The 27488-nt window shown below is 44.0% G+C and overlaps 1 protein-coding gene across 1 annotated transcript; it reads left to right on the top strand.

The window, feature by feature from the left end:
* On the top strand, positions 1-26812 carry LOC104393072 (scm-like with four MBT domains protein 2; the record flags this gene model as incomplete). Its single annotated transcript, XM_010002532.1, has 10 exons — positions 1-114; positions 1397-1439; positions 3110-3180; positions 4329-4468; positions 11526-11635; positions 20288-20463; positions 21938-22110; positions 24151-24396; positions 24556-24684; positions 26699-26812. Coding segments are annotated over 10 exons (1316 nt in total), but the record flags the coding sequence as incomplete, so codon positions are not given.
* Between the last annotated feature and the right edge of the window lie 676 nt (positions 26813-27488).

Raw genomic sequence — 27488 nt, 5'->3', positions numbered from 1 at the left:
GTTTACAGATGCCCTCTCCAGAGTACATAGTTGATGTAGAGTCTATGGACATTTTCCCTGTTGGCTGGTGTGAAGCGAATGCATATAACCTGACTCCACCACACAAAGCTGTGTGTAAGTACTTGGAAACCTCAAGCCTCATAGATATTACATCAGCAGGTTTATCATTGTCTTATGTCTATAAACCAGTTCTTGAAACTACCAACCTAACTAGCAGACAGGTAACCAGACTGTAAATGCACTGTAATAAATAGGAATAAATCTACGTAGTGACCAGGCTCTGCAGCACTGGTATTATGCAATTTGTAGTTGCCTGTGTGATCAGTTCATGTAAAAATGGGATTGTTTGCACTGGAAAGGCTGTTACATGCTTTGGAATTGCTCAGTGGGTTTGGGATTGCTCAGTGGGTTTGGGATGGGATTATGGGAGTGAAACCAGGTTTTGTTGCTCTGAGCCAAGTTCACTCAGGCACCTGAGTGAACTAGAGACCCAGGACCTCTTATTAGAAAAAAAATAATTAAAAAATAGACAAATACATAGTGGAATGGACATAAAGAGGCCATACAGGTGCTCCATCTAAGTTAAGAAATGTTTGCTGTCCTCCTGTGATGGTGTTTCAGCCCTTTGTCAGGGTATCTGTCAGTGCCCTTACCAGCTCAGAGATTTCCCTAGTGTTTAATTTAAATATCTCCCAGTACAGTGAAGCCTGTAGCATTTCTCCTGCCTCCAATACCTATTAAGAGCAATTTCTTAACCTTCAGTTTGCATTTGAAGGCAGTTCATGAGTGCTCAGTGGCTTGGTGTTCTCTTGTTCCTCACAGAAGCTATCCAACCCTGATCTCAAGCCACCAGTCGAAAACTGAGCCTTGCTGCTTACATTAATTAACATCCGAAAGGCAAATTTAAGAATGTGTCAACCCTTTTTGAAGACTTAAATATGGTTAAGTTAAAAATCAGGCAGCTGGGGCCTAATTTGGCAGAATACTGCTATGGCAACATTATGCAGCCTTATCACAATTTATAGCTAGGGATAAATTATGCTGGAGGTAATCATGCTTGTAAAATGTAATCTTATCCATATGTGTTTCTGTATGGAAAAATATTTGTGTTTTTATTTTAAATCTTTTTTTTTAGGCTGATCCCATAAAACACGATATTAACATTCCAGAGGAAGGATTAGATGTATTATTACATCTTTAAAGTAGGTTTTAATGATGTAGTGACTTACTTAAAAAATACCAAGGAAAGATGACGATAGTAATTAAGTACCATTTCATTCTGTTAGAAGTCATTTTATAGGCAGTGCATTTATACAGCTCTTTATGCATGATGGGTGTACTTTATAGGACAGAAGAGTACAAAAAGACTTTTTCCTTCCTTGTTTGATTTTTGCAGTGCGAAGGAAGAGGAGAATTGCAGTTGTGCAGCCAGAAAAGCAGTAAGTTTTTGTTATTTAAAGTTGTCTTTTTACTAGAATGCATCAGGTCTTCCGGAGGAGATGATACTCAGCAGCTGAGTGACTTTGCTAACTGCTGCCCAGATAGAATCATAGAATCACAGAACTGTTTTGGTTGGAAAAGCCCCTTGGGATCACTGAGTCCAACCATCATCCCTACTCTACAAAGTTCTCCCCTAAACCATCTCCACCAACACCACATCCAGATGATCCTTAAACACATCCAGGGATGGTGACTCCACCACCTCCCTGGGCAGCCTATTCCAGTGTCTGACCACTCTTTCTGTGAAAAAGTTTTTCCTAATGTCCAGTCTAAACCTGCCCTGTTGCAGCTTGAAGCCCTTCCCTCTTGTTCTGTCGCTAATGACCTATGAGAAGGGACCAGCACCAACCTCTCTACAATGACTTTTCAGGTAGTTGTAGAGACTGATGAGGTCTCTCCTCAACCTCCTCTTCCTCAAACATTCCCAGCTCCTTCAAGAGTTCTCTGTAAGATTTATTCTCTAGGCTCTTAACCAGCTTTATTGCCTCCTCTGTCCTCGCTCCAGCACCTCGAGATCTCTCTTGAACTGAGGTGCCCAAAACTGAACACAATACCCCAGGTGTGGCCTCACCAGTGCTGAGTACAGGGGCACAGTCACCTCTCTGATACTGCAACAGGGTCAGCAGGGGGATTCTTTTAACTCAAGAGTATTTATGAATCTATTAGAAAGTCTTTGTAGTAGGTTTTCTTTACTATCTAGGACTCTGTAGTGAGCATCTGATGGCCAGTAAGGGATGCTTATGGAAGATGGACGTGTACCAGGAGGGTATTTCCCTGTCTAGCCCTTGGGGTTTCTAGAAACTAGAATTAAAGGGATTTGAGATTAAATATTTGTAGCCTGAAGAGCTAAAGCTCACAGACCAGAGTATACTGTTAGAGGAGGAGTGGATCTGACTCTGTCTTCCCCCTCTGTTCTGCCCTGGTGAGGCTGCATCTAGATTGCTGTGTCCAATTCTGAGCTCCCCAGTTCAGCAAGGACAAGGAAATACTGGAAAGAGTCCAGTACAGGGCCTCAAAGATGATTAGAGAGATGCACCATCTGTCCTTTAAGGAAAGGCTGAGAGAGCTGGATCTGTTTAGCCTCGAGAAGAGGAGACTAAGGGGGGATCTCATTAATGCTTATAATTACCTAAAGGGTGGGTGTCAGGAGGATGGGACCAGTCTCTTTTCCTTAGTGTCCAATGACAGTACAAGGGACAATGGGAACAAGGTGGAGCACAGGAGGGTCAAGCTAAACATAAGGAAAAACTTCTTTACTGGGTGAGTAACAGAGCACTAGGACAGGCTGCCCAGAGAGGTTGTGGAGTCTCTTTCTTTGGAGACATTCAAAACCTGCCTGGACATGTTCCTGTGTGATGTGCTCTGGGTGATCCTGCTCTGGCAGGAGAGTTGGACTGGGTGATCTTCAGAGGTCCCTTCCAAACCCAGTGAGACTGTGACTCTGTGACTCTGCCATATACTGTCCCTGGGCTATGATAAAACCACGTGGAAGCAGGTTTGCATTCCTCATTCCAGGCAGGTGCTGGCTTATCTCTTGGTCCAGCCTACACACTGGTTCTGCCCCCTTGCCCCATCTGACTATTAAATCCACTGAATTGCTGTTGAACAGGTTACCATCCACAGTGCCTGTTGAGAAAATACCTCATGACCTCTGCCCAGTTCCTCAGCCAGACACAACAGGTAAGGCTGCTCAGCACCACTAGGATCCTTATTTCAAGGACCTGATGCCTGTATGGAGGGGGATGACCCCAAAAAGGCAATGAGTGTGTCATATGGGTGGGGAGATGGGATCACATCCTCCAGGGGTGTGAGGTGGTGTGGAGTCTCTGATGTACAGCATGTGAGGGTCTGGTCCTCCCCATGTGAACATCATGTCTTGCTGGGGCTATCAGAGTTCCCCTGCAGCTTGCCCATTTGAGCTAATGATGTTCGTTAGGGCCAGGCTAATGAAGTCCTGGTGGAGAGGGATGCGACTTTTTAATTGGCATCAATGAAATTGCTTACACCAGAAATTATGGGGTTAGCATCATGACTGTGTGGCATGGCTGCTGCTTCTGCTAAAGGCAAATTTTTTTCCCCCTTAGCAATGGCAAGAGGCTCCCCTAGTGCAATATTCATTCAGTTAATTGCATAGACTCTGCAGGAGGGACAGGATTTAACTCACTTTATTTCAGCAGACTGCAGGGCACACATTGGCATCTGAGCCAACATCCCAGGGCCCCGTTACAATCAAATGGGGAGAAGCAGGCTCTTTTTGGGCATGGGAACCAAAAAGTGGATAACCACTTGAGTGGCACATCAGTGGCATCTAGATGTGCCCACTTCTCTCCTTTACAGCCCAGAGTATTTAGTCAGAAAAGTGCTCCATAGACCCACATTGGGTCAGGGGAATGGCACCATAGTGCTTACTGGCTGGGACAGTGGAGGAAGAGGGGTTTGAAAATTCTTCCTGAATTTTCTCCCTGAGCTGATTCCATATCTGTGAGGCAGCTGATAAGTTCCCTTTCTGTTCTGTTGCTACTGATTCACTCACGTCCGTCTGCAATGTGAATTATAAAAGAACCTTGGGTCCTGTTATGAATAAAATCCTTTCCAGATTCTCCTTTTGTTAGGGTGTGCAGCCAAATCAGTTGCTTATTAAAAGCAATGGCTTTTCCCCCATCAGATGGATTTGAGTAGCAGAGGCTTCTCTACCTTCTCTCTATCTCAGGGAAGGCTTGTTGTTCCTTTGCTCTTCTCCCCTCCTCCCCTCATCAAGGAGGTTGAACAGCCCTTGGTTTATTGTACAGAAGTGCTACAAGCACATCACTGCTACTTTCTCCTTGCAGGCACCATCAATGGGAGATACTGCTGCCCCCAGCTCTTCATCAACCACCGCTGCTTTTCAGGTCCATATTTAAACAAAGGCAGAATAGCAGAGCTACCTCAGTCTGTCGGGCCTGGCAAGTGTGTGCTGGTCCTCAAAGAGGTATGGCTGAGCTATCTTTTGAGGGGATTTCAGGGGAGAACATGGGGCGTGGGTTGCCAGGCCCAAAATTTGAAAAGGCAGCACCTGAAATTGTCCAGAGCTCTGCAGTGGTTTCTGTAAGTCCAAGCTGCAAGCTGGGAGGAGAGGGTAGGTATATGACTTGCAGGTATTGATGGGAGAGGTGACATTTTTGAAGTGTGGGGAGTTTTGTTGCTTGGGAGCAAATTTCATCTGTGTGCAAGACAATTCATGTTCTGACCAGAGCTGTTCCCAAAGAAGACCTCTGTGGTTGTTACTATCAACCTGTTTCTCAGCATCCATGGGGAGGCCAGCTGATTCAGTGAGGGTGACACCTTTCTATGTGTGACCATAGCCTGAGGAGGCCCAGACCATCAGGATCCAAAGTGAACAGGACAGAAGACCGAGCAGGGGTGTGATGTGCTGACTGGAAGCTGTGGTGTGTCCAGCTCCTGCTGGATAGGGGTGGGTTGATCCCACACAGCAGGGATGGCAGAACAACACCACCTGTGTACTTCATCCTGACTCAATCAATGCTTGCTTTGGGCCAAATCCAGAGTGTTCAGTTCTTTCTGTTGACCTCAGAGAGAAACTGGCTTGTTTGAAAACATTTTCCATGCACCTTACAGTCAGTATACAAATAAGAGGCAAGATGGTACTGTTGGATAAGCAAAATGCTGTTGGTGCCTTGGGCATCATTTCAGTTTAACTTGGGTTGTCTAGAAATTGAGATCTTCCTGCTTTCTGGTCTGTACATACATGAATCCCTCTTGATGTGGGTGCAGGGGCATACCTGAGCTTCCTCTGCCCTGGGTGGAAAGGCATGAGAACCTCTAGGACTCTGGTTTTCTGATGCACCAGCAAGATCCTTGGTGCCCAGCTCAGGATGTTTGCAGTGGTCTGAAATGAGATGAATCCTAGCTCTTAACAGACCGAAAAAGTGAGATTCCTCCTAGATAACCCACTGCTTTTGAAAACACCTCTGTACTTTTATACCCAGCAGCACTGCTGGTTGTCTCGTGGTTGAAAGCTGAGCTCTGAGAACACCCAGTAGTCAGGCTCTGGGCAGGTGAGACACTTGGATCTCAAAGAAGCAAGTCAAAACCAGCCCTCAGCAGAAAGCAGAGTCAGGTGGTTGCAGAGCAAAAGTTGGCAGCTGCCAAATTTGAAAGGAGGTCCATGGCAGCTGATGGGGAGCATTAGCAATCTGCTGCTGCTTGAAACACAGGCAATGAAAAAGCAACATGGGGGAGGTATGAGGCGTGCACAGTCAATACTTTTGCTAATGTTTCTTCCTCCTTTCCTCCTGGAATTTGGATTTTGGAAGCATGAATAGTGCTAAGCTTCTGTCAGGCCCTCCCCTAGTATCTTGGGGCTTTGCTGCATAGGCTAACACCAGCTTCTTCAAATTCCTCAAGATTGGGAACAGTTACCAGCTGTGTAAACCAACCTGAGTTTCTTAGAGAATGATAATTTTCTCTTGCTCTGCCTCCTTACAGAATTGCTTGCTGAAGGAGCAAATAGTAGTGTCAGTGAGACATGGGCATCTTGCTTTTGGAGACATGAACAACTTCCCAAGAGGCAGGACAATGACAGTGGCCCAGCATTGGTCAGTGTTATTTTGCAAATAAATTGCCAAGTGCATTCTGGCCACGTGGACCAGGTCCAGATTCTGGAAAGGGTGAAGAGAAGACGTATCAGCTGCTGCTGAGACAAGAGAGGTGTCAGCAACTCAGAGAACCATGGACAGGGGTGAGGGGTATCCAGCACCTGGAGGAGATGAGAAGTAGCAAGGAAGGCATTTGTGTGTCAGGATTAATATCTGTAGCAGCTGCTGGAGCACCCAAAAGAGCTGAAGAGCTGAGTGGTGGGCACAATGCAGGAGATACCCCCTCCAGCCCGAGACCACAGCTCACAAGGGTCCCCATCCCTCCAAACCCAAATAAAGCTCAAAGTCTTGAGCTTTATGCCTTTATCTCACTTTACACTCTCTGATAATGTGGCCCTGAGAATTCAAACTCATTATAATTATCTCTCTCTCACTGTGTAGGCAAATTGCAGGCCATTGTAAATTATGCATCAGCATAACTTGTCTTGAATAGATAAATTATACATGGGCTTTACTTTGGGAACACACAGGGGAAGGTGGGAAAGACGACTCAAAACAACAGCTATGAAGGAAGAATGGAGACAGTAGCAGTCTGGGCAGAGCTGTTTAAATTGCCCTGGTCTTCAGCCAGTACTCATTGTCTTTAGAGATACTCTAGTTAAAAATTTGTGCCAGTTGCCAGCCAGTTCACAGTTGGGCAGCATTTTCCTTGATGGAGATGCTGCTCCTACCCCATTCCCTGGCCTGAATTACCTCTAAAGCAAGGAGAGACAAGATGCCCTCCCCTCCCAGCACCAGGTAGTGGGGGACCTTGCTCCTGGCTGGATGCTGAGTGAGTAGCACCCATTTACTGCCTTCCTTCACACTCAACCATGAGGAATGTAAGAAAAAATGCAGCACAACTGGAGTTCATGGTGCTCCTCAGCCCTGTTTTACCCCAATGTCTTCTCCTTCCTTACCTCCATCACTGATGAAGTGATCAAACTGAATCCAGCTCCACACAAACTGGTGCTACCAGCAGGCACATTATCGAGGAGATGGCTTTGTGTCTGCTTGTCTCTGGATTAAACAAGGTTAGGAGATATCTTTATAGTGTGGTGTAGGAGCATCTCCTTCCATTTGGGTAGTCTGGGCTGTTCTCCTGACCTGAGGTGTTGGCAGAGAAGTGGCTCAGATAGGTTTGCTTTTGTGTAGTGCCCCTTTTCCAGCAGAACAGGCATTTCTGCCAAGTTCTGCCTTCTTACTGCTTCCCTCTGACTTCTGCCAAATTGCTTTGTTCCAGTGTTGGGTTGTGAGCTCTGCAGGAAGGAAACGGCTAAGGTGCCCTCCAGAGAGGCAGAACCTTGAGTGAGATTTCCAAGCAAAACCCTGAGAGCAATTGCAGCTTCTTTGGTAGCATGACCAAAAATACTGATTTGAATTCAGTGTGCACTTGTGTACGTGTGTTGTTCCATCTGTGCAAAGCCTGAGACGAGTGACAAGTAACTCTTGTGCTGACTAGTGCCAGGCTATTTTTAAATCCTGGCTGTTCATTTTTCCTGGTGCCAGCACAAGTCTCTGCTGAGACCAGTGGTTTCTTGTGGTTACTTTCACCCCAAGAGGCAAGTGAGGTGCCAATGCCTGTTGTTTAACATCAGTTTATCTCATTCCTGAGATACTTGTTGAAACTTGGAGCCAAGTGTAGTTGAGACATCAACTATTGCCATCCGACGGCTGCATCTGAGCTGAAAAACAGTGACTGTGTAGTAGCTAAGATCTGTAATAAATTCTAACTTTAAGTTTTACTAAAATAAACTCATTGCCAGCTTTAGATTTGGGTCTTGAGTCAGAATGTCTAAAAAAATACTTCTGAACAGTTCTTCCATCTATGCCAACAACTTACTATGGCAACATTGTAAAACCAAATGACATGCCTCTTAAAAACTTCAGATGATCTATACCCCACCATATCTTAAGGAAATATGCTGTAAAAATTAATTAGCCTCATTGCTTACTGTTCTTACTATTTTTTCAGACTGCTCTTTATTTAAAGCAAAAATGGACTTAAAGGTAATATGACTGTCTAGCTGATGCATACAGGAGGAATCAGCCAGCATTTGTGAAGGAAGGCTATTGCACTTTGCAGCTTGAATTTTTTGAAGCACAGCATGACTTCTTAGGAGAAATTTGCATAATTAAATCACAATGCTCAGAAAATTAAGTAGCTTGTACTGAGCCTTAGGTGTATGATGGGGCCGGGCTGATAGCACTATCATTAGTGATCAGATATGGTGCTGGAATGGCAGAAGCCTTCTGTAGTCTGGAAAGATATAAACTATATTTCTACATGAAGGTTCATTAATATCTGTGGGCTTCATCTCATCTGTACTAGTTCCTCCAACTCAGGATCTGGCCATCTGTGTTTTTGAAATGCCATGGACTGTCATAAGCATATTGACACTTAAGTGTTTCAGCCTTGGCACTGATGATTGATCATCTCATTTTAAATTATTGATCATCTAATGAAATAATCCCAAAGAGCTCTTTTTTTCTTTCTCTCTCTGTCCCACAGACACATCATTATTCCAAGGAAAAGAAAATAACTGTCTACTGTCCTGCCTGAGGCCAGCCTGGGAGTCAGGGTCTCTCCTATTAGGCAGGAGATGTGGGTTTACATCTCAGATAGAGGAGGGAAACTGAGAAAATGCTCATAAGGATGCTTATAATTGGGCTTTTGAACAGAATAAGTGTGATGGTATTTTGAACCACACCTTATAGTGGTACCTCCTGAGGAGGCTTCATCCATGGTTGGGCCCATTACTGCCAAGAGGGGTAAAGAGATGGGAAATACGTGAGCACGAAAAAGCTATGATGGGAAGAAAGATGCTGAACTGCCCAGAGGCATCAGGCATGTCTAGAGGTGCTCATAAAAGAGCTCTTGTGCAGTTGAAAATCTATTACATGGAGGACTTTATAGCTGTCGTATGCTTATAAGCTTGGTAGAGGCTTGTGACAGTGCTGTTTGATCATGCTCACTGATGTGACTCCAACCTCCTGGATGCTGAAAATCCAAAGTTCAGCAGTATCACATAAAACCTCATAGATGTTCAGCACCAAAGGCTTATGTTGTCTAACCCACCCTCTCATCCAAGGCAGCACTGTCTGCACCCAAACCTTTATTGATAAAAAGGGCTGAAAATAAACTACCAAAATCTTGGACTGGTCTCTTAGCAGGCAAAGGAATTTCGTTAAACAGATAAAAATTTGCCAAGTCTGCTATGGGTGAAGTGACTTTCCATCTCTGGAGAGAGTTGGAAGCTGGAAAGTTGGAAACTGGTCTAGGTTTCTTCACTATTTCTGCTTTAATTCCAGTTAATTTTTCCACAAGAACCAGTGTTCTTTTTTTTTTTCCCTAGTGTTTTAATAGTGTGTGAGATGAAGGGATAATGTTGTTAGAAGATAACACTCTTAACATGGTGATGAACTCCTGCTGTAGGGTAAAATGCCAAACCCAGTCACTTACTTGAAATGAAAGAAGAGTAAAAGCCAAAGCTTTTTTAAAAATAACTTTTCTTATTCCCTTAAAGGGAAGTGATTGTTCTTACAAAACACTCTTCTGTAAATGGAGTTTAGAAGTTTACCAAGTCCTGCTGATGACAAGCCAGCTTTGAGAAAAGTCCTGGAATTGCGGGTGTCTTTGCAGGGCTGGAGTTAATTAGGTGTCTGGGATAATGCCCTGGCAGGGCCACACTGTTACTTACAGGGTTGGGTTTTCTTTTCTTGCTCATTTCCTAACTGTTCTGACAACTCATACTAACACTATCACCCTGATAAAGGAGCAGAGCAGCCCTGTTTGTGGGAATGGGTCAGCAGGAGACACTTTCTTTCTGCTCCCACTTTTCCCACCAGCAAGCAGAGTGGATGTAGAAGTGTGCTTGAGGAGAGCTTTCCTAACAATGCCTGGACATTGAATAACTCCCTAGATTTGCTAATCAAGAGAGGAACACATCTGATGGTAGTCATGAATGCGAGTGGGAGCTACCCAGGCCCTTGATGTTTTTTAAAAAGTCAGAGGCTCCATCAGTTTGTATGGGGAGTAGCAGGCTAGAGAAGATGTGAATGAGGGACTGGATGGGCTCACTGGGAAGTTAGGAGCTAGTATGGCTCAGCAACTAGTATTGTGGGTTGTGTGATGAGAGAGGAATCAGCTGGAGAGCTGTGGGTGACTGTGTGGTTGTTTCTCCTTGTGTGAGATAGGAAGTGTACTCCTGCTCTTCCTCATGGAGTGCTTTGAGATCTTCAGATGATCAGAGCTGCAACTTGAGTAGTGTTTCCAAGAACCCAATGATAAATCAGATACTCCTTCTGGTAAATAACCTAGCCAGGCAACTCAAACCATTTGACATGGTTCTGTGCAGCATTAAGTGAAGCCCTTGCCTGAAAAAGATTAATCCTGCAAGGTTTTTAAAGAGCTAGAAAGTACTTAGGTTTCTGGATTTGAACAAACAGACAAACAAACAAAAAACAAAACAGGAAAAAACCCCAAAGCATAAACACATTGCAGTACCACCTAGTCAGCTTTTCGTTTCTGGTGAACCATGTTCATGGGTGCTGGGGAAAGGTAAAGCTCCTTGTGCTGCAATCATTTGCAAGCCCCCAAAGAATTAAGAAGGTGTTACATAATAAGCTAAATTATATCAAAACCAATCTAGACTCACTAGCGGTTCATTCACGTACATACAATGCAGAGTGTTCAAACACATGGTCTGGTGCTGTTAAGAGATTTGTGTTTCATGTATTTATCTCCTTAGGCCAAGTGCAGGTTATTAAAGCTTAGATTCCCTGAGCCAATAGTAGGAATCATTTTTATTCTCAGAGACTTTGGATTAAATGGATTGGCACATGTGTTTTGTTGTACAGAGTGGACACACACTGGTTTTCAGGCACACCTCCTGTGAACTCTGTTTTGTGTAGACTTCATTAATATTCTGTTAATACAGTCAAGGCACGCAGCACTCAGACACTCAGGCATATTGCTGACCTCAAGTATGTGAATTTCCCCTGCAGTGTTCAGTCTGGAACAGTACACATCACTTTGTACCTGGTTGAGCCATCAGAAGTATTTTTATCTTTTATTAAATAGAGTCAGTATGGATGCAGGGAATGGAATCTGCTTTGGGTGAGAACACTGATTAACAGAAGATTTGGGGGGTTAGCTAGCAGCATTTCATGCAGTCACCATATCAGACTGATGTGTCACCTACAATGTATTTGGCACGTTGATCCACTCTGGGACCTCTTCTCATTGCACATAGCACTTACCCTGTGCAGCCTTGGACCTAAAGTGGCACCTTTGAGCTTCTCCTGCCTGTGCAGCACCTGGAATCTTACCCAGTGTGGTCAAGGACTACTTTTAAACCCATCAATGCTGTCAATTTTGTCTCTCAATAGGTTCTCAGCATGGTGATCAATGCAGCTTACAAGCCAGGGAGTGTTTTACGAGAACTGCAGCTAGTGGAAGACCCTCAGTGGAATTTCCAAGAGGAAACACTTAAAGCAAAGTAAGTCTTCAGTGGGTTTGCTTTTATTTGGGAGCCTTAAGAAATGGAGCAGATTGGGGAAAAAAGAAAAATAGGAGAACAAAACATTTTTCTTTGTGGGAGTTTTTCTTTTTTAATTATTGTTTTGCTTCATTTCATTATTTGACTCATTCTTTAGGAACTAAAGAAATTAAATATTCACCTGAATGGTTCTTTTCTGTTGTCTTTCTCCAAGAAGCCGTGCAGAATTTGATGAAAAATGCCATATTTATTCAGTGATAAGCTGATATTCTGGATAAGCTGTTCCTATAAGCTTGTCTATTATTTAATTAACTCAATTCCTGGGTTTCTAAACGTAGGAGAATTGCTGCTTTTAATATAAAGCCTGTCACTCTAATGCAGAAAAACCTGGATGTACGGCACAAAAAAAGTGCAAACAAAGTAGCAGGGACACATTTTTGAGCAGAAGAGTGACTAGGACAAAATACTGACAGATCTGAGATTCAGGTCAAGATTTGAGGCCCTTCTAGAGAGCTGGGGTTGTTCAGCCTGGAGAAGAGAAGGCTCCACAGGGACCGTATAACACCTTCCAGTACCTGAAGGGGGCCTCCAGGAAAGCTGGGGAGGAGCTGTTTACAAGGGTGTGTAGCAACAGGACAAGGGGCAATGGTGTTAAACTAGAGCAGGGTAGATTTAGATTAGACATTAGGAAGAAGTTCTTTACTATGAGAGCAGTGCAGCACTGGAACAGGTTGCCCAGAGAGGTGGTGGAGGTCCCATCCCTAGAAACATTCAAAGTCAGGCTCGACCAAGCTAATAAAAGATAAGGTTGCACTGCAGGGGGGGCTGGAGTAGATGACCTTTAAAGATCCCTTCCAAGATCCCTTCTATTATTCTGTGATTCTGTGATTCTATGATACATTTCTGTTCTCATCTAAACAAACATGTAAGGAAATTGTATCTCGAAAATACTCAGTTTCTCTTTCCAACTTTAAAATTCTCCTAGTTATGTCTCCTTAATGTAATGGCCACTACACTTAGGATGCATTTCAACAACCATTGTCTCTCTGTAAGAGGGGAGTCTCACCTAAGCTCTCTCCAGGGTCCCTCCAAAGAGCGATTCTTCCCACTTCAAGATGGAAGTCAATGACTAGTTCTTTGAAGACAGTTCTCTCCATTGACTAACTTAATGTCACCTTGACTTTTTGAGTACTGAAGTTAAATGCAGTGAATCTCACCCTTTGTAGTCAGCTCTGTTATTCCTTTTCAAATAAAAGCAATTTTCTCTTGGTTGTTTGAAATGATTGGCTGTCAAACATGACACTATTGATTGCTTTGTATTTGATCTTTGGCCATGCAGATGTTGCAGAAAGTTCATGTGTGCTCTGCTTGAGGGAGAGAATTGAGAAGCTTTTATTCTGCATACTTGGAAAGTGGAGGGTTGCAAATAGAAAAGAAAAGCTGCTAGAAAATCCTGGTTTTACCTTGTTTCTTTCACCTGTGTGGACAGTCATGTTTTTGTGTTTGTCAATTGAAATTTTTTGGCTGGAAATCCAAAAGTCACCCTTGTGCATGCAGATTTTAATTAAAAACAAGTAGTTGTCCATGACCTGTTTTTTCACTGATTTCAGGCTCCCACACCTTGTACTAGCAAATAGCAGATAATACACTCCCATAGGAACTTAGTAGTTGTGAAATTGAGTTATGATACCCCATCTTAATGTTCTATCTTGCAAATGAATTGAGTTTACAGGCAGTTTTCTTATCAGCAGTAACCAAAATAGGACTTTGTTGGAATGTCTTATTTGAGTGTGGGGATCCACCTAGTGCAAAAGCAGCAGTACCTAGTTCTTCAGGCTGCTACAATAATTATTCCTGGTGGAAGTCAGCTTGGAAAACATTTGAAGGACCATCAGGTGCAGGGATGTCTGGCTATGTCTTCAGCCCAATCCACTGAGACCCCAAGCAGCTTGTTGACTCCAGGTCTGCTTACCCCAGGAAGACCAACTCAGTTAGGAGTACATGGGCTGCTAGAGATTGTCACTCATCCATATCAACTGTTTATCCTCCCTCACTGTTGCCTGATGTGCTCATTATATTGCAATGAGCTCTTCCATCTCTGTTACCTTGCCCTATGTCACTCCTACCCCATTCATTCCTGTGTCTGTTTCCTCCTTCCATCTATTTAGCAGGGCAGCTACCCTGCTAGGATAGCCTTTATATCCACATAGCCTGCCAGATAAAAACATACTGGTGCTTCCCAGCAAGGAGGTTTTGTGTTTAACTTGGTCAGCCAGACACAGGCTGGGAAGATGTTCCTGTGTGGTGGCTACCCCAGGAGGCAGCAACCTCAGCTCTTCAGCGAGTCGTGCAGCATCTTTCAACTTCATCAAGCCACAGAGTGGGTCATTACAGTCTCAGAGCTGGGACAGCAGGTTCTGGAGTGGCTTGGAATTGTAGAATCAATTCTAAGCCTAGAAAAGTGTTCTCATTCAGTGTGGCATTGTCCTCTGGCTCCAGAGGAGACGGAGCTCTTGAAGCACCATGTTTCATGCACCGTGTTGCTGTAGCTGTCTGGCTTCTGAGTCTGGAGCTCGGTTCACAGAGCAGTGCCTGCTCATCATGCCAGGTTACCTGTGAGCAGTTTGAGTACTACTTAGAGTGGGTGTCAAAGAGTTGACATGCCCTAAAGCTTCTTGGCTACTGTGGGACTTCCTTCTTTTCTCCATCCTGCCTTTGTTTGAGCCGCTTCATCGAGGAGGTTTTAATTGCATGTGGTCTTGCAGAAGCAAAAAAGAAAACATGCTGATGAAGTCAGATACACAGGGATGTGCACACAGCACATGACATATTACATCAGGTGTGACAATCAGCTGTGTTCCAGCATCAGAAACAGAGACTCATAACGAGCAAACGCCTGTCTACACTGAGTGCAGCTACACCAGCTCCTGGTGGTGTCTTGCTGCTAATGATGACAGCTCTACAGCCAGCTGGAGTGTCTCTGCTGTAATGTGACATGTTGTGTCACCACCTTCCTTCTGATGTGAATTGACAGCTCCTTGGATCTTGCCAATGTTGTTGTTTGTTTGCTGTGATGGCTGCAATAGGGTGGAGCAAAGGGGAGGAAGGAGGACAGAGAAGAGGAGCTGGTCCAAATGCTACATCATGCACTGGCAGGAACTCATCATCTCAGTCCTAGGGCAGCCTGCGTTTAGCTTGCTCTCCTGTGTTGTGTGACCAGCACAGGATAAATTACATGAGCCTTGCAAAGAAGATAAACAATTTAGATTGTCTGAAGAGATGTGTCTGCAGAGTGTGATGGCAGTGGCGTCCCAGCAGCGCTGCCGGCTCAGTGTGAGGAGTCAGACCTGATTTAGTGGTGATGATGAGTTAGAATTGTCAGACCAAATCCTCTGAGTTCCCATGAGAGCCAGATGAAGCTGTGAGCATCCAGCTGTTCTAGATGCTTTAAGTTCTGTGCCTACATCTAGATTTGGCTTCTCAGTCTTACATAAAATACTTGAAGGACTTTATGCTTTCTATGAGCTTTCACTTCCAAGAGCTGTAAGTGGGGTTGTTTGACCTTCCCCATTTATGCAGGACTTTGGACATAAATAATTACCAGTGTGTGCAGAGAGTTACCTCCTGGGCCTTGTATGAAGCTCAGCTAATCAAAATAAAAAAGAGGAGTATTCTTGGAGTGTTTTATTAAATTTAATGTTGAGAGCTGCCCAAATGCAGTAGCTGAACTCCAGGAATATTGATCCCCCCATCTCAGACACCATTGCTTGTTTAGGAAGCTGCATTTCAAATGAAGTGTTTTCACCATGGATGCTTTAGAATGTTTTCACCATGGGTGCCTTTCACTTGTGGCAGATGATACCAAGATGTTAAAAGTCATCTGTGCCTGAGCCTTTGTTTGCAAGGGTTGCTCTCAGGCCTCCCGGGTCCCTGTTACTGTTTGAGGGAGTGAAGTGGATGGAAAGAAGCTAGAGGTGCTATAGGCAAAGTGGATGTGCACAAGTGCATGGAATCAGATAGGATGCAGCCAGCTCTGCTTGAGAGAACTGGCCAATGTCATTGCAAGACCATTCACTGACTTGTTTGCAAGTTGATGATCAGGGAAATTCCCTGATGTCTGAGGAAAGACAAACATCACACCCTACCTCAAGAAGGGCAAGAAGGAGAACCCTGGATTATTAAATAGCTTTGCAGGAAGATAACTACAACATTCTTATCTAGACTTAGATTATTTGTAGAATCCTTGGTATTTGAGGTACACTGAGGAGCTGTCACAGTTTGACTCAGGTCCGACAACAATGCTCTCGATCCCCCCTCCCCCCAACCCAGGTAGGGAAGGAGAGAGAGAAAAAGAGAGAGACTTTGCTGGATTGAAAACTAAACTACACAGCTTTAAATAAAACACTAATGAATCATACAAGAAAATATATACAATTATGTACAGATATGTTCAGGAATGGGCAAAAGCCTCTCGCCTCCCCCCACCCCAGCAACTCCCACAGCACTTCCCTGAACTGGGAAGAGTCCCGAGGAATCCCGGAGCTGCTGCTGGAGAAAGCGGAGAGTTATGGGGGTCACGAGAGATCAAGGCTGAGGATCGACGGTGATGGATGAACAGAGTCCTCCCCGGACGCTGGCCATGGACCAAAGAGAAGGGGAGAAGAAGGAAGGAAGTTGTCTTCTGTGATCTCTGACCTTCCTCTGAGCTTACGTAGATATATGGAATGGAATATCTCTGGCCAATTTTGCTGTCCATCTAACTCAGCCTCCTACGGGGGGGTCACAGATCTCCCCATAGTGTCTGAGCTGGCAGAGTGCAGGTGCAGCCTTGAAGCCTCAGTAGTTAGAAAAACATTCCACTGTCTTATCAGCCTAGCAGAACACACTGTTGCTAGTTACAAGAGAGCTTACTGAAGAAAAAAAAAATCAGTAAAAAGAAAAATTGGCTTCATCCTGGCTCAAACCAGGACAGGAGCTTCAAGAGTATCAGAGTTATGTTTAAGACTTTTAAGGGTTTTCTGTTGTTGGCACTTGCAGTGGCCCACCCAAGCAGGGTCTGACTGAGACATAATGAAGTGGATGTTGGACAATTTCTGCTGCTATACTGGTACATTGCTTCTGGTAGATCCAATGCAGGGACACTCTGGTTGTGTGCTGTGGGTAGCTGGTGTTTCCTGGAGATTTCTCATCTTTGGCATACTTGAAGCTAGTCAGACAAACTGGAGATTTATTGCAAAAGATCAGATAGGAGTTTTTGGTCTCCCAAAAGGAAATTTAGGCTTTTAGCCACTAAACTATTCAAAATTGTCTGAACCATTGTCAGAACTGTGGATGAGACCTTTGAAAATGAGGGTAGTCTCAATGCTCTAGCTGTTCAAAGTGGCTTCAGCATGAGGCTTTTTACCTCACCACACAATGGTCCCTAACTGGAGCTCCTAGGAGACATTTTGTTCTCATGAACCTCTGGTCTATTTTATCACCAAAGGAAGCTTCAACAGAATATTGGTACTGCCAGAAAAGTGCTGTTAGCTTAATATTGTTGCTCATGGATCAGCAAAGATCCTGAGTATAGTTTTCATGGAAATGGTTTCAGCCTTTCTCCAGTTTTTGGGATCTGAGAGCAGATAAAGGAGGAGAGGAAAGGAAGATTTCTTTAGCTGAAAAGTCTATTTTAAAAGAACAGTGATTTCTAAGAAAACTGAAAATGTTATGCTTGACATGCTGTTTTCCAAGTCTCCAGTACTGCCATGCTGTGCATGCAGGTTACTTGCTGCTTAAAAGTGGTTGGGAAGATAGAGGTCCTAGTATGAAAACATCAATTAGAATATTAGTAGTTGGCAAATTTTGAGCAGTGCTAATGGAAGAGAGTTTTCTGATTATATCCAAAGGAGCTCTTTCCACATGGCTGTCCTGGAACTGCTCAGATTACATTTGGTGGTGTTTGTGTTAAAAATCTTTAGTGTATGAGGAATATGGAAAATATTAGTAGATCCTGGTTTATAGCTGAAAGAGGTGCTGCCAAATCCAAAATAATGTAAAAAATATTACTGCAGCCAGTGCTAACACCTTGGGTTATTGAGGCTGATTGCTGCAGTCATGTTGATCTCCATTTTGCCATCCATTCTGTTAATTGCTATGTGTGTTGCATTCAAACCAAACTGTGAAATCAGTCAGGTTTTTATTTTCCTGGTTTCATCTTTTTTCTTTCACTAGGCACTTTAGTATAATGGGTCCTTTCTGGGCAGCCAAACACAATGGGAAGCACACAGTTAGAAAAAGTCAGCCATCCTTGAATAATACCCATCAGGCAGCTTTCTCAGCTTATAAGAAGGAAGATCAAGAGGCAATGTGATTACAGTGATTTTGCAGGGAAACAAAACCAGATGCAGTCTTTTTATCCTAGTAGTGAAAGTCAGAACAAAGACAAATAAATCCAGGCACAAGTTAAGTTAAATCCAGGCACATCCAGACATAAAATGAAGCATAGGCTCATCAGGTGCTGGTACAGGTGCTCCCACTGCCAGGATTCTTCCAGTATGGACACCCTCAGGGAGGCTGCTGTTGTACTGAAAGTGATGCTATAGTGCAACCAGAGTTTTTGGGGTTCAGGTGAAGGTAACACAAGGAAATTCTGCAGCCTGCCACAGGAGTCACACTTACTGGCCTAATGAGCTGAACCATCATTAAACTTCATGGCTCCTGGAGAAGTACTAAGTGCAGGAGTCTTTTCAAACCCATTGAAAAGAAATATTAAATGTTTATAAGTAGGTACATTTGAGTGGCTGTGGAATTTTTCTTTTAATACTTGCTATTGCCAACCCCCCTCTAGCCAGCCTGTCTGTGCAGCTGTTCCATAGGGGAGCTGGGGTAACAGTGCTTTGCATTTGGAAGGAACAGTTTTTACATTTTATGTCATCTGTCCAGGTCTGCCAGGATGCATGATGTGCTGGCTAATTAATTTACTATTTCATGAAATGATTGGTTCATTCTGAAGAGTGAATGTATCCAGGACTGTCTCCATGACCAGGGTCCTTGGTCAGGCACCAAATGGGGTATCAGAGCCTGGTGCCTTGCAGAAATGCTCTTACAGGTTGTGGAAGAGTTTTGTGCTGAGCTGATAGTTTGGATCAGGTCTTTGCATCATGAGAACGGTTGAACTGTGCTTTCTCAGACCTAGATGCCATTTGGGTACCCCTGTATGACACTTCATGTACCATAGTTTCAAACCCTTTTCCCGTGCTCCAGTGTTTCCGTAAAGAGCTGTTGGGAGGGAGAGCAGCAAAAGGTGGTTTCTCAGTTGCTTTGTGCAACTCAGTAAAATCTTCAGAGAGGGAACAGAATCTGGGAGCACTCTGTGTATTTAACCCTCCAGCCACATCTCCTTTGTTTCACCTTCTCCTCCTTGTCCTCTTCCATATCCGACTCTTGACAGCTGCTTCCCTGCTAGGGAGCTGTGTGTATAAATACACTCACAAATGCTTTGTCTCGTTTTTCCTTGATGACTGTATCTTTGTCTTTTAGTGCCTCCCATCCAGCAATCTTTCTTTCACTGTCTCTCCCTTTTTATTCTTTTGTGTCTGTAACTTTTCTCTCCTTTAAGCACATTTACAATGCCTTAGCACCAGGCGCTGGCCCAATTGTCTCTCGTATTGCATTCCTCAGGACGTGCAAGAGATGTTTTAAAAACCTTATCTCAGTGTTTACAATAGCTTGGTGCTGCTGTTTAATAAATTATGGGGATAATTGCTTTTTCAGAGTTCACATCTACAATGTAATACAGCAGGGATGTAACTATATCTTTCTTAGCCATTTATCGCTCAGAAACACTTCATATAAAACGCTGAAATAAATGACTTAGTAGTGCATGGATAACAAATTTAAGACAAACATTTCATTGGAGATTCCTGCTCTGAGCATTCCCTGTAGGAATCAGTTTTTAGAGCCTGTTCCTGCAGTCCCATTAAACAGCTCAAAAAGACCCCTGATGAGTTCCTGGGGTTTTGTATTGCCCACATCTCATAGTGGCAAAGTCATCTGGTCCCCACGTGGCAGAGGGTGGTTTCACTCAGATAATTCTACACAGTGTGTGTATCCCAGTAACCACAGCTGGCACATGAAACTGGGCTGCTTGGGAGCTGGAACATGATAGGAGAGCTGCCTTGAGGAAGATGGCAATGGAGATCAAAGGTATATTGAGGGTAACAGAGAGTCTATTCTCCCAAACACAGGATGGTGACCAGAAAACTCTGTAAGTCTTACCAGCTTCTCATCACAGGTCAATATATTAAGAGAGACTACATCATTCTCCCCAAAACTTGGCATCAGTTGGTAGTATGGGCTTGCTGTCCTCTGTAGTCTCCTCACCAAGCCTACTGTGGTTTTTTTCTGTCTCTTGCCATATATACAGATATATGTAGTCTTCACTGTTCTCCCCAAATCATTTCCACATCTCTGATTCCAGAATAATTGTGCCCTGCCTTTCCTTCCTCAATTCTGAAACAGAGCCACTAATTAAGTAGATCTATTCTGCCTACCTTCCCAAGAGAGGCACTCCTCCAAAAGTCATTAAGGAGGATGTGTCCAACAAAGGAAAGTAGCACTGAAGGACATAATTTGTTTGGTGACATGAGGTGGTGTTGTACTCTTTTCTAGATACAGAGGGAAGACCTACAGGGCGACTGTTAAGATCGTGCGGACGTCGGATCAGGTGGCAGATTTCTGCAGAAGAGTCTGTGCCAAGTTGGAGTGCTGCCCCAACTTGTTCAGTCCAGTTCTGGTGGCTGAAGTCTGCCCAGAGAACTGCTCCATTCACACTAAAACCAAGTACAGTGAGTATGGGCCCAAATACTTTTTGTTGTCAGATGGGAATCAGAGCAGTGGGAGATGCTGCATGAGCTAGTGATGAAGAACAGCAGGTGTGTAATGCACTGATACTGAGTAGGATTCATCTCATCCATGAGCAGTTATTTAATCCTGGTCAGGCCACTCTAGGCTCCTGTAGTATTCTGTGCAGATAAATAAGCATCTCCGTCTCACTGCTTCCCAAAAATACCTGGTTTAAAGTCATTACTCTTTGGAAGCCTTGGCGTTTATTTAGATGCAAAGTTAATATAAGGAGCACCTAAAAGGAACCTGCAGTGGCCAGCTGAGATTTAAACTGCTACATCTGAGACACCTTTGTTAGGTGAAATGAATCCTGTTCTTCTCAGTGAAGAGTTGCTGGCAGATGGGCCAGCATCATATTACGAAGGTTCTGGATGGAGTTTGGTCGCATTGACTCTGCTTGGGGGGTTGAATATATTAAACATATTCCTGCCTGTTCAGGAAGGCTGAAGTTAGGTATGTGTTCCAATACTTTCTGTTGTCAATACTACTTGTTATAATTGGCTCTTAAAGGGAACAGGAAAGTAGAAGTGAGTGCTGCCTTTCTTCCACAAAGGTTGCCAGAAATCAGTATGACTGATTTAAACTGATTAGTTTCTGTTTGGTGCCCAAGTAGAAAGGGAAATGGGTGATACTCAGATCACTGAATATGGGTTTCTGTTGAGGCCTACACCTGAGGTAGACTCCTAGCTCCCACTGTTACCAAGTGGAAAGCTGGAGGAGTACAGCTAGGGGAGCTCCAGCTGAGACTGTCTCATCTCAGAGTTGATGGTTGTGTGTGTCTGGATGAATTGCTCCTCAAAACTCCATTGATTTGTTGAAAGACTCAGTTCAGTTACTAACTTTGGCATGATTAGCCAAGTGCCGTTTGAGTAATCTTGGGATACCCTAGCTAGAAGAGGCCAAGTGTCTGTCAGCCCCAGAGGACATTGTAGAGCATGTCAAAAAGCATCTAATGTCAGGACAGAGGACTCTCACATCCTTAATTTCAAGTTGGGCCATGAAATAGCCAAAGGCAATATAAACCCATCCTTTTGTGCATTGAGCAAACATGCACAATTCAGAATAGCTGATCCTCTCCACTCTGCTGAAAACATTAGCAACTGAAAGTGTGTCTGAGACTGTTAACTCCTGCAGAAGGGAACTGGACCAAATCTAAAAGATGCTGGCCTCTCTCTCCCTCCAAATCACTACTTGGCTTAGTGGAAACTTTCTCTAAGTAGGGTTAAATTCTGAGAACTCTAGTCCAAGATGACATCTTATATTTACACTGGGCTTTTTTTCCAAGTCAGTGTATTTTAAAGTTTCTCATAAAGGTGCACCTAGAGTGCAGTACTGAATCAGTAGCAAGAAGCAAGCCAAAGCTTCCTTCTGTTGGTGGTTAAAGTTTTTAATGGGTGTTTTGCTTTGTTTCTGCAGCTTATTATTATGGGAAGAGGAAAAAAATCATTAAACCACCAATTGGGGAAAATAACAACATGAAAAGTGGACATGTCAAGCCAGCCAGACGCAGAAAAAGGCGGAAATCCATCTTTGTGCAGAAGAAGAGGAGGTCATCAGCTGTCGATGTGAATGCTGCAGGCTCTGCGGAGGTTTGTGTTGCACTGGGGTAAATCAGCAAAGCCCCTTGGTGCTTTTTTGTCCTCCCATCTGCATCTTCCTTTTGAGGGACTTCTCAGAGAACTTCAACACCTCCATTTTCCTTTTTAATCCCTCCTCGCTACCCTGTTCTCCTAAGGTCAGGATGGTTTTATTGGGGCATTTTGGGGGCTTTAACCCTTGTCCTTTCTAGAGGTGGCAAAGTAGAGATTTTGCTTCCACCTTCATGATGCTCACTAGCTAACCTGCTGTCTAATATTACATCTTTGTTTTGTTTTGCTTCCTTATATATCTCTAAGCTGGACAGATGAGCCTGTTAGATGCTTTGTGCAGCATCTAGCAGAGTGAAGGAGACCTGTGATCCATGTCTAAGATCTCTAAATATTATAATAAATTAAACCAACTCCTGGGCCAGTATGTTTTCAACAGCTGTTATTTTTTCATTAGCCATTCATAATATTTTTTCCTTCACAATGCCAAACAATAAACTTTCTAGAAGCTTTAGAATACAGGCAAATGGCTTATGTCCCAAATATATGGTATTTCAAGCCTCAGTCTTTCCAGTAAACTGTGTTTACTGGTTATGATGGGATCCCAGCTTCAGCAATGTCCAGATACAACCTGGAGCAGACTCAGTTCTGTGTGGACCATTTGCAGGTGGTTTTCCCATGATCGTAACCAAGTTCATGTGTAGTTTCACTTCCTCAGCTGAGTGCCAGTAATTGCTGCTTTGTGCAACGTGAGATAAAACTGATTTACATAAATTCCCTGTGCTTCAGAGGGAGGGGGATATTTTAGGCAGCTTTCAGTTGATTGCTTGCGTTTTCGTGACTTTGTCCTCCTTTAGGTGCAGTTCTGCTTCATTTCCTTAGATTATACCTGCTTCAAAGGAATTCAAACTGAAATAAAGTCATGTTAAGCTTAAATTAACCATTAGCCACATTTTTAAATCTCTCAACCAATATAATTAATGTCATCTGAAATTGTTCTTTCACTGAGCATACGACTTGGGTGCACGCTCACACTTTGATCAGAGCTGAGCTGTCGAAGCCATTTGGGCCACTTACATATATATAAAGTACAAACTACAGAGTTCCCATCAGTTGGTGTGTGCTTGCAAGCTCTGTGTGACAGAAATAACAAGAATCTGGTGTAATATCCTTTAAATGGAAATTTTTGCTTCGCCTCCAGCAGTTAGGTGTCAGGCTGAAGAAAGGGAAATCTGGGTGAAATCCTCTGCCCTGGGTTTTTACAGAAGTGCCAGCTAAGAAATCAAGTACTGGTGCACACCTGTACAGCCAGATATTTTTTTTAAGTGCCATAATTTCCTTCCTTTCAATACCAGTGACAGGCCTGACAATCTGAATCACATAATCACAGAATGTTACAGGTTGGAAGGGATCTCTGGAGATCATCAAGTCCACCCCCCCTGCCAGAGCAGGATCACCAAAGAATCTGGGGCAGGTCACTCAGAAAGGCATCCAGACAGGTCTTGAAAGTCTTCAGAGAGAGAGACTCCACAACCTCTCTGGGCAGCCTGTCCCAGTGCTCTGTAACCCTCACAGTTACAAAGTTCTTCCTCATGTTGAGTTGGAAGTAAGGTGAGGGTTTAAATCCAAGCCTATTTCAGATTTTGTTTCATCTCAAGCAACCTGAGTTTCATTTTATCCTTTTAGCATTTTCCATTTCCCCTTCTCATGCACATCTGCAGGACCTCAAGGTTTGAGAAGCTGACCCAACAGAGGAACATTTCATGCCAGATGAGTTATTGCCCTTGACCTTTTGTTAGAAACAGAAGAAGGATTTGTCCATCACGTGCTTGTTTGGGTTTTTTTCCTTCTACATTCTGTAACAAATCTAAATTGAGGGCTAATCTGTTTTAGCACTGTAATGAAAATGAGATAATTAGGTTAAAATAGATGTTATCCTGGACTGGCATGGACAGGGGGATGCAGTTTGACCCAGTGCCTTTTGATTTACTGCTGTATGAATCTCTGAGCCCAGACGCTGTTTCTCTGATGGTCCTTGTGCAGGAGAGCGAAGATGAGGAGCCGGACGCGATGGAGGATGAGACGGGAAGTGAGGAAACCAGTTCAGAGCTCCGGGATGACCAGACAGACACCTCCTCTGCTGAGGTCCCCTCCACCAGGCCCCGGCGAGCTGTCACCTTGAGGAGCAGCACCGAGTTGGACAGACCTGCTCCCACCGAGAGGACCCGGCGGAGCCGGAGGCCACAGCCCCTCTCCTACAGCGAGGAGAAGGCCACGCAAGCCAAGGAGGTGAGTTTGTCCACTTTCCCTCCTAATTAATAGCAATATTCTTCCTAAATTAACCTTCAGTGCCAGGCCTTCCTCATCTGAGGAAGGCATCCCTGGCCCGGTTTTCCACACAAGGTAGTTTTCTTTATGAGATCTCTTTGGTTTGTTGGTTTTTTTTAGGAAATTAAGCAAGAAGAGGAGGAGAAGCTCGTTCTGGACAGTAACCCATTGGAGTGGACTGTGACTGATGTTGTGAGGTTTATTAAACTGACCGACTGTGCACCTCTTGCCAAAATATTTCAGGAGCAGGTAGAGGTCTTCATGTAACTCTTGTCTTTGTGTCTGTGGTGCTTATTCTCATCACACACATTAAAAAGCAGCATGTACCAGCCTGGCAGCTGGGCCCAGAGCAAGGTCAAGGGGTTTATGATTAGAGCTGAGATCCCCTCAGGCCAAGCTGTAGCATAAACTGAGGCAAGGCGTGGAAAACTTTGGAAACTTGAATTGCTAGATGGTCAATGAGACCAGGAACACCTCATCTGGCGTGCTTGTGAGAAGCAGGAGGATTAGAACTTTCTTATTCATGCCAAGGTCCATGGCACCATCCTGGTGTCACAAAGGGACCCCAGTGTACCAAGAGAGTTGTTATTTGGTACCTAACAAGCTCGCTCTCTTGGCTGCATGGGTTCCACCCTGTTTTAAAATACTGGCCCAGGAAGCAGAAACATGCTGCTTTAATCCAAAACTGCCTTTCTGAATTTTGTCACTAACATGTAGATACTTCAAATATTGTAGCCACCTACTTCCCATCTACATCTCTCTGAAAATCTGGCAATCAGGCCCTTGGATGACCTCATTTTAGGAGACGCCAGGCATCTCCCCATTAAGCAGATGGGTTTGCAGGAGCCAATGCTCTACATCTCAAGTGAGCATGAATGTGTAAAATTTATACAGAAACAGCCTTTCCCTGGCTAATGAGTAACAGCCAAGTAACGAGCAGTGCTAATCATAGTAAGAAAGAAACAAGTGTGGTTAATTAGGCCGTAGCCGATGGCAGTCAGTGCTGTGGCCAACTGCACATTGAGCTACCTCTGATTCTTGATCATGAATAACTGGCCCCAAGTACAGCTGCTTTGGCTGGGAGAAGCTGAAGTGTGAGTCTAGACCAAGGCTGAAACACTCTGTAGCAAGATGCTGGATTCACTGCTCCAACTGTCTGTCAATCAGCCTGGAATAACACCAGGGCCTGAAAGCCAACCCTGCCTGTCCTTTGCCAGGGAGTTTTATGGGGCCTTTTAATCAAACACAGATGACTGGAGCTTATCCTTGTGATGTGCAAGGAAGCTCTGGTGCAATGGGCCAGGCCATCAAGCTTCAGGGGAGGAAGAGCCTGAGCCATGGGCAGCCCTGATCAAATCAGTGCTTAAGATGTCCAAATCCTCCTGGTGTTTAGTGCTACCTAATCAGGGCCATCCTGGGGAGTTTATGTTTCCTGTGAGTTACAGTTTTTTTGCTGTGTTTAGATTCTGGTCCTTCCTAAGGAGTAAAGTAGTTTTGTAGCCTGCTCATCTGCTTCTCAGTCCATTAAAAGATCACATGAGCTCTTAATTAACAAGAGGATCATAAACCCAATAGAAATCCCCAGCAAAATGTTTTTTGTCATGGGGTGCTAGCTCATGGAGTTTGATGCATAAATATACCTGAAGGAAGGATGTGACCTTCAGAGCTTCCTTCCAGCCTGCACCACTCTGTGTGGTCCAGGCTCCTCTGTCTTGGTTGTTCAGTAGCCAAAGTGGAACAAGGCAGGTCCTGGGTTGACCAGAGGACACAGCATTGAGCAAGGCAGACATAAACGTGTGCTGAGCAAGTCACAGACCAAAAGCAGTGGGAGAAGGGTCTGACTGACAGTGGGACCAGCTTCAGGTTTTCCATTCCACTCCCTATTGTATCTCCTGGTGGGCTCTCTGCAGCCTCTCTCTTGCTTCAGTTCCTCAGTCATAAAATGGGACTAATCAGGTCTCCATGGACCCTGCAGAGTTTCTGTAGAAGGTTAGGCAGCATTTCAGCAGCTGGGAGGCTCTTCCTACCCTGAGGGCAAGGTGAGAGCCTATGAAGCCTGTGAGCACTAGATAAATTCTGAAAAAGCATCAGGTACCCTAGAGGAAGGAGATGGGCAGCATCAAAGTAGGAGAAAAGGGCAGAGGACAAAGTCACCTTTAATTTTTGGAACAAACTTCCCTTCTTTCTTCTCTAGACCTGGTTAAATTTTCTGTCCTCTAGAATCCACAAACACAACCATTTTCCTTGTCTCTTCCTTTCTCAGGACATCGATGGCCAAGCCCTTCTGTTGCTGACACTGAAACTTGGTCCTGCCATCAAACTGTGCCACCAGATCGAGCGAGTAAAAGTTGCTTTCTATGCACAATATGCCAACTGACTGCCCCTCTCTTTTTCTTTTCATACTTCTTCTTGTTCCCTCTCTTTTTTAACATTTCAAATTGTTCACAGGGGTTTTTTTCCCCCTTCTCTCTTTTTTTCTCCAAGAACACATGGAATTGGAAGCACCAGGAATTAATCTGTAGGGAAGATAAAAAAAAGGAAAAAAACCCCACAAACCAACCACAACAAAAACCTAGCAATGAAATGAACTGATTTTTCTGTACTTATAAAGCACACTGAGACTGCTGGCATCTCTCACTTGAGCCTCCCCAACTCGTTATGCAGTGGGATCCATGCAAGGCCAGCATGGATCAGATGGTTTCTTATTTGTTAAAAAGAACTTACCAATGGCAGATGCATTCCCAAGGAGAAGGATGAGACATTAATGGATGCTGATGGTTTGTCTAAGTCAATTTCTGGACAGGAACAATGATTTCAACCCACTCTTAAAACACTTTTTTCATATTGAAATGCCAGTGATTTTTTTGTAGCATTACCTGGGCTTTACTGCAAATTTGATCTTAGTGATCAATGGGCTTTTTTTTTTCTCCCACCTCTCCATTCTCACAAAAGGAAAAAGTGTTACACCAGTCATACACTGTTTGTTATTCCTGAGTGATTTATAAAAGAGGACTCAACCCACGGTCTCTCTGCAGTATGAGACAAAGCTGCAG

The sequence above is a fragment of the Chaetura pelagica genome, unplaced genomic scaffold, assembly GCF_000747805.2.
Source record: "Chaetura pelagica isolate M959 unplaced genomic scaffold, ChaPel_1.0 scaffold608, whole genome shotgun sequence".
Lineage (NCBI taxonomy): Eukaryota > Metazoa > Chordata > Aves > Apodiformes > Apodidae > Chaetura > Chaetura pelagica.
Note: the sequence above shows the minus strand (reverse complement) of the source record. Positions and strands in the feature narration are given on the sequence as shown.